Source organism: Vigna umbellata, chromosome 2 (assembly GCF_029865625.1).
Source record: "Vigna umbellata cultivar VRB3 chromosome 2, Vumbellata_1.0, whole genome shotgun sequence".
NCBI lineage: Eukaryota > Viridiplantae > Streptophyta > Magnoliopsida > Fabales > Fabaceae > Vigna > Vigna umbellata.
Genome location: NC_142166.1, coordinates 11,910,089 through 11,917,640, shown reverse-complemented (window position 1 = coordinate 11,917,640; position 7,552 = coordinate 11,910,089). Strand labels below are relative to the sequence as shown.

The following is a 7,552-nucleotide window of genomic DNA, read 5'->3' as shown; positions in this document are numbered from 1 at the left end:
TCATAACATATTGCGCTTCTTTCATCCCGAGGCATTTAAGGAGAGGATTTGAGAACCCCTTCGATACAGGTCGTCTCCCACCATAAGATAGTGGACAATCTTCTTGGCGTTGGCTGGTTCCACTAGCTGCCCTGCGTCCTGCCGGGCCATTAATGCTCGAATCTCCGTTCGTCAATCCCCGACATCATCTCTTAATACCGCCAACCATTCCACTAACGGTTGGAGCAGGACTTGGCGGATGATGGTCGTTAATTGCCCTTTCTCTCTTCCCGTACTTAGCTTAGACAACATATCCGCCCGGGTGTTGTCCTCTCGGGGGATGTGCCGGATGTCGACCTTATCGAATAGTTTGGTCAGCTTAGTTGCTTTGTGGAAATACCGGAGGAGGTGTTCTTCCTTCACCTGGAACTAGGGATGGCAACGGGTCGGGTCGGGCACGGATAGTGCCTACCCGCAACCCGACCCAACAAAAAAAAAATTTCACCTACTACCCGACCCGCTACCCGCACGGATACCCGTGGATATCCGCGGATACCAGCAAATATTTAAAAAAATATATTTTAATAAATTATTAAAATAAAATTTAAATAGAATTACAAAAAATATATAAAATATAATATAAATTAAATTAAATTTAAATTTAAATTCTATTTTAATTAAATTTAATCTTGTAAAATATAAATTAATGTTAATTTTAATTAAATTTAACTTAATAAAATATAAATTGAATTTTTATTTTTATTTTTTGCGGGTAGCGGGTATCCGCGGGTACGGATAGTATAATACCCGCACCTGACCCGTTTATAAGTGGGTTGCAGGTAGTAAATATCTGCGGGTATCAACTATCCGTCGCGAATTTTATCCGCGGATATCCGCGGGCGTGGATTTTTTTGCCATCCCTACCTGGAACTCTCCGTTCATATGTCCTACAACCAACTGAGAATCCGTCCGGTACACCACCTTCCAGGCCCCCATATCCCTTGCCAGTTCTAAGCCGACCATTAGGGCTTCGTACTTGGCCTGATTGCTGGAGGCTTTGAACTTGAAAATTAACGAATGCTCTAACAGGAAGCCGTTGGGGCCCTCTAAAACCACACCTGCCCCGCTCGTAGACCGTCCTGACGCGCCGTCGGCGTACAAATTCCACTCATCATTGACCTCTAGGGGCAACTCTGCTACAAAATCGGTCAAGTGTTGGCCCTTAATTTATCCTCTCGGCTCATAACGTAAGCCGAATTCAGATAGCTCGACCGCTCATCCCACCATTCGTCCCGCCAAGTCGGGCTTCCTCAATATTTTAGAAATGGGGAAATCCGACAGGACGACGACTTGATAACTGTGGAAGTACGGCCGAAGTCTTCCGGAAGCATTCAGCAAGGCTAGGGCGACCTTTTCTACTTGTTGATATCGTGTTTCGACCTCCTGGAGTGTCCGACTTATGAGTACACGAGCCTAGGCTTGGGTTTCTCCTGCAACAGCACAACGCTAATTGCTGACTCAGAGACACCCAGAAAGATCTACAAATCTTTCCCTAGCATCGTGCGGTTCATCACTAGTGGATTCATCAAGATGGCCTTGACATCTTGGAACGCTTGTTCGCATTCCGCATCCCATACTAAGTTGGACCCCTTATTCATCTTCCTCAGCACCGATCGTACCCTCTCTGCCAGCTTAGGGATGAATCGAGATAGTGCCGTGAGCTGGCCGACCGACCAACCTCTGGACCTCTTTGATGGTGGCCGGGCTCTACATCTCCAACACAGCCGAACATTTATCGGGGTTGGCCTCAATGCCTCTAGCCGTGAGCATGAACCCAAGGAACCTCCCCGTGACTACCCCAAAAATGCACTTCGCGAGGTTGAGCCGCAACTCGTACCTTCTCACTTGCCTGAGCACTTCCTCCAAGTCTTTCACATGATGATGCCCGTCCGGTGAGTGGACGACCGTATCGTTGACATAGACATCCATACACCGACCGATCTGCCCAACGAAGATCCTATCCATCAAACGCTTATAGGTGGCCCTGACATTCTTCAAGCCGAAAGGCATAACTTCGTAACAAAAGTTCGCCTTGTTAGTGATGAACGCCGTCTTCTCCCGATCGGGTTCCTACATGGATATTTGGTTGTATCCAGAGTAAGCATCCAGGAAGCTTAACATCCGGTGGCCGGAGGCTCCGTCCACCATCGCGTCTATGCTCGGCAAGGGATGAGAATCTTTGGGGCAGGCTTTGTTTAGGTCAATGTAGTCGGTGCACATACGCAATTTTTCGCTGGCCTTCTTCACCATGACCACATTGGCGAGCCAAGTGGTGTATGTCACCTCCCTAACAAAGTCGGTCACCTTCAACTTCGTCACCTCCTCTTCCACTACTCTCCTCTTCTCCTCTCCCATCCGCCGCTTCTTCTGCGCTACCGGCCGCGCCTCCTTGAACAACGCCAATTTACGGGACATGACCGAGGCATGGATCCCCGACATATCAGCGGCCGTCTAAGCAAATAGGTCTCGATTCTTCCAAGAGAACGAAACGAATCTCCTTCTCCAATTCAGGCTCCAGCCCATGAGCCATAGCGGTGGTCTAGGAAGCATATTTTCCTATCAAGACCGGCTACGCCTCCCCGAGGGGCTCCAACCGATCTTCAATGTTTTTTCGTGGGTCAAGGCTTGCCATAGCCACCTCAGATCCACTCGGCCTCCTCCTCACCGTGCGGGTATGAAGCTTCAGGCCTGCCGCATAGCATTCCCTAGCCGTCTTTTGATCTGCTCTGACAGTGCAGATTGTCCCTTTGTTAGAGGGATACTTCATCCTGAGGTGGGAGATTGACACGTAGCCTCGAAAGCATTCAAGCACGGTCGACCTAGGAGTACGTTGTAGGAAGTGTTGGCTTCCACCAACAAGTATCTAACCTTCTTCTCGTTGGTATCCCGACCGGTGCCTAGTCGAGTACGTAAATCAACATATCCCCTAGTGTCCACTCTTTCGCCCGCGAATCTGACAATCTGCTCGTTGTGTGGGACGATGAGGTTGTCCGAAATATCCATATGCTGGAAGATTTTCCAGTAGAGGATGTTCACAGAGCTTTCCTGGTCAATCAACACCTTACTCACACTATAGCGGGCAATCTCTGTCGTTATCACCATCAGATCATCTTGATCAGGGTCAAATGCATGAAAATCTTCGTCAGAAAATGTAATGGACGACATTGTCCATCGGGGCTTAACCACCGCGTGGACGGATCGGAGGGCTCGCACATGACGTTTGCGGGAGGATGAAGAAGATCCTCCTCCGGCGAAACCACTAGATATTGTGTTGATATGTGCCTGCAGGGGACGGTTGTGGCTTCTGCTGCAGCTTCTACTTCGCCGTCTCTCCGATTGTGGGCGATCAGTTCGATCATTTCTAGACCTTTCTTGTCTCTCTAGCCTCCTGGGGCTGGTTCGTCGTGGACTCGGTCGATCCACAGGTACACGTGGTCGGTAGATCCGCACATCCTTCTTCAGTTGCCCCCCACGGATTAACTCTTCTATTTTATCCTTCAGGTCACGCACTCCTCCATGGTGTGGCCCATGTTTTTATGGTACAAGCAGTGTTTATTACCGTCCGCCCCCAGCGGAGTGGGTCGTCTCTTTGGCTCTGGAATCAACTCCGCACTTAAAGCTTCCTGGAAAATTTTCGCCCGAGGGGCATTCAAGGGGGTGTATTGTTGGAATCGCGGTCCCCATGGTGGTTCTCTTTACTTAAACCCTTCAGACTTCCCAGCCTGACCGCCCGATTTCCCATCGATGGTTTTCTTTCCTTTGCTCTCCTGATTCTCCTTCTAGTACGATAGCTTCATCTCCTCCATCCTACACTATCCTTAAATGGTTCGGGCTTAAGGGCGGGTAGGATGTACTGCAAGGCGAGTTCTAGGCTCAAGCCCTTCACCCGTCGGACGGTCTTCTGGTAGTGATCCATGAACGCTCTCAAAGTTTCTTCCTTTCCCTGTTTCAGGGTGACCAACTCGCTGCTGTGTTCGGCTTGATCTTCCATTGCGGCCTTGTCGCGTTCCTTAGCCTGCTCTCCTTCCCCCTTCTCACCTGCCCCCTCTCGGGCAATACGTGCTGAACATTCAACCCTGGCGGCTATGAGTTCCGCCTCATGACGCTGCTACATCTCCTCCATCTTCTGCTGTAGCATTCAGATCATCTCGATTGGGTCGTCCACACTCATGTTTCTCGTGGTCACCATTGGGTTTTGCAAGTAACTCGACCCCACGATGGGCGTCAAAATGTTTCGGTTATTGGGGCTGAGTCACCAAACTCCTTCACAATTTGTCTTCTTGTCGTCCGGTCTTCCTCAAAGCTCCGTTGTCACACTCTTCCGTCCGGGAGGGAACCTGTCAAAGATCCTCTGATGCCAAAGTCAGTACAGGAACCGTTTGACGATTCAATGGAATAGTAATAAATGTGCAGTAAATGCAACCTATCTACCACTTACCTCTAACCTGTATTTATGGTTTTCGGAATTGGGTTAGGATTAGTGAAAAGTTAATCACGGCCCAATTCTAGCCCAATGGCCATAATCACTATTTACCTTAATCCTAGTCTTAATGACTCAGTTCACCTATCGCCCGATCTTGTGCAACTGTCCGGTTAGGTGGGTGTCGGCGCTATTCTCTAGACCGCCCGGTATGTATAGTACATAGTTGTTACTCACCCGAGTGGAAGGATGAATGATCGAGTAGAATAATGTACAGTGAATGTTTATGCAAGCTGTCTAGCAATACTATCAGAAGAATAAAAAAGATTGAAGAAACGCTGACGATTAGATCGATATCGGCGCCGCTCTCTGGAACGTGGTGTCTCTATTATACACTTTCAAATGGGAACTGTCTAAAAATAATCCATGATTGTAAGTTGTAACAAAAAAGCATATCAACTAGGTGTTTGAACAATAAAAAGTGAGGGATGATACCTCGTTACTCGGCAAATTTAATAATTAGTGTATAAAATGAGAAAAAAATATAGATCTAATTAAGTTTTAAGTTATTTATAAACTTAAAATATTTTTTCATAGAGTTCTTATTAATTTTTTTAATTTATTGAATATTAAAAAAATTAGCCTTTTTAATTAAATTTTATTTTCTATTAATATATTTTTAATGTATTATCCAAGTTACTTATCCCAAACCTCCTGTACAACAAAATTTGGATATGTTGCATTTGGGTGAATGAACTTTGAATTCTTCAATGTTCATATAAATAATTCAACTTTTACTGTTCTTCCTCTTTAGTATATTGATTTGTTTTCTAGAACTTATGAAATATAATACAAATTCATCGAAACTAAACGTGAAACCTACCCACTTATAGTTTTTAATTATATATCTTTTGGTAATGAAACTTTTAATTACTTAAAAAGTTATTTTAAAACATGTATTAGAAATATGTTGGTAGGAATAGGATTCTTCCTTCACCGAAGTAAACCATTGACCTGGATATATCTTAGCTAGAATCCACCCTAATGGCAAGCCATAGAGCCAGGTGTCTATCAATGGTTGGGTTAAGGTGATATTTCAACCCTCTCATCCATCATGCCACGTGTCACTCGTCGACCCCACAGAATCTTCTCCTAGCCAACAACAGCGAAGAAATGGATTTGTGGATATATCACTTGATAAAGGGATAAGCCAGAAACGCTCCTGAACCGTGCGATCAAAAAAATCGCACAAATCAACGGAGGAACGCCAATAGAACATGTGAGCCACAGGAATGACTCCGAAAGGAAAGTAATACATATGAAATAAGACTAAGCCATGCACAAAACAAAACAACCATATTTTCCCATCTCTCTTCCACTGTCATCAACATGGCCACCGTCACCACCCAAGCCTCCGCCGCCATTTTCCGGCCATGTGCCTCAAAATCTAGGTTTCTAACCGGGTCTTCCGGTAAACTGAACCGGGAAGTGAGTATGAGGCCAATGGGGTGTCCTCCTTCTGCTTCTTTCAAGGTTGAAGCCAAGAAAGGAGAGTGGTTACCAGGCTTGGCCTCCCCAGCTTACCTTAATGGCAGGTAAGAACTGATGATGTATAGTTTTATGTATCTATTGTTCTTTTTTCCGATGAAAAGGGATTCATAATTATTAACTGGTGTTTTTGTGATACTGATAGTCTTCCCGGTGACAACGGGTTTGACCCTCTGGGGCTTGCTGAGGACCCAGAGAACTTGAGGTGGTATGTTCAAGCTGAGCTTGTGAATGGACGCTGGGCCATGTTGGGTGTTGCAGGAATGTTGCTTCCTGAGGTTTTCACCAAACTTGGAATCATCAATGCCCCTCAATGGTATGATGCAGGGAAAGCAGAGTACTTTGCTTCATCTTCCACCCTCTTTGTGATTGAGTTCATCCTGTTCCATTATGTGGAGATCAGAAGATGGCAAGACATCAAGAACCCTGGCAGTGTCAACCAAGATCCCATCTTCAAGCAATACAGCTTGCCCGCACACGAGTGTGGATACCCTGGTAGTGTGTTCAACCCCTTGAACTTTGCACCTACTTTGGAGGCCAAGGAGAAGGAACTTGCCAACGGTACATGCTCTGTTCTCTCTTAATCTATTTATCTGTTCATTCTTTTTGTACAACTCTGTAGCTAACCTTGTTTGGTTGTAATCTGTGTAGGGAGATTGGCTATGTTGGCATTCTTGGGATTCATAGTTCAACACAACGTGACAGGGAAAGGACCGTTTGAGAACCTCTTGCAGCATCTCTCTGACCCATGGCACAACACCATCATCAACACAATTCGTGGCTACTAAGTTTGTATCCAATTACATGATGCTAAAAGCCTGTGTCCCTCTCGTGTAATCCTGAATGGGTGAATTTTGAGACAGATTTGGGCATGATTGTAATGATCCTTCTATTTTCATGTACAGAGGAACTGAGATGGTTTTATATTGTGGTTTAGATCCAAGCCAGTTAATCAGTAATTAAGCATCATATTTTTTAAGAACAAAATCAAAATTCGAATACAGTATTTCCCAAGTATGTCAAATTGAATTCCGGATTTTACAGAATTTTAATTTATAACTTGGATCACTACATCGAATATAAGAACTCTATAGCATGATATACAAGTCTGTTCACACTTCTGAAATATATTTGTGGCCAATTTCTAGCCCTACAAGTCTTGTAGAATAGATATAGTTTGTTAACACATCTGGTGGCTAAAACTAAATATCAATCCCCGCAAAATGAAAAATTCTAATTTGAACCGATGGGGATCTTCTAGCTATGGAGAAATTCTCCAAGCTCAAGGCCTAAGCCAAATCTGAAAAACAATCATGAGTCTGGTGAATATTCTCCCACCTATTTTCGAAAATTGATTTTTGTATCTCTCATTTTCTTTTCTTATACTCATCTCTTAACAAGTTTTTTGTATTAATTCTTCTAAAACACCCTCTTCCTAGAAACTACTTCTAGATGCTACTTTGGTACTGGGTAAGTATCCCATAGACTAATTTCTAAAATTAACAATTCTTGGTGACCATATATTTTTACAAATAATTTTGGGAA

The 7,552-nt window shown here is 44.6% G+C and overlaps 1 protein-coding gene across 1 annotated transcript; it reads left to right on the top strand.

Annotated features, from left to right (window-relative positions):
* The first annotated feature begins 5,801 nt into the window (after positions 1 to 5,801).
* LHCA4 (light-harvesting chlorophyll-protein complex I subunit A4) lies at positions 5,802 to 6,943 on the top strand. The gene is made up of 3 exons (XM_047321057.2): positions 5,802 to 6,054; positions 6,153 to 6,568; positions 6,659 to 6,943. The coding sequence occupies exons 1-3, from the start codon at positions 5,849 to 5,851 to the stop codon at positions 6,793 to 6,795; spliced, it is 759 nt and encodes a 252-aa protein (XP_047177013.1). The 5' UTR covers positions 5,802 to 5,848; the 3' UTR covers positions 6,796 to 6,943.
* The last annotated feature ends 609 nt before the right edge of the window (positions 6,944 to 7,552 follow it).

Coding starts and splice junctions, on each gene's coding strand:
- LHCA4 (XM_047321057.2), top strand. CDS start 5,849: ATGGCCACCGTCACCACCCAAGCCTCCGCCGCCATTTTCCGGCCATGT. Junction 6,055..6,152: donor CCAGCTTACCTTAATGGCAG/GTAAGAACTGAT, acceptor TGATACTGATAG/TCTTCCCGGTGACAACGGGT. Junction 6,569..6,658: donor GGAGAAGGAACTTGCCAACG/GTACATGCTCTG, acceptor TAATCTGTGTAG/GGAGATTGGCTATGTTGGCA.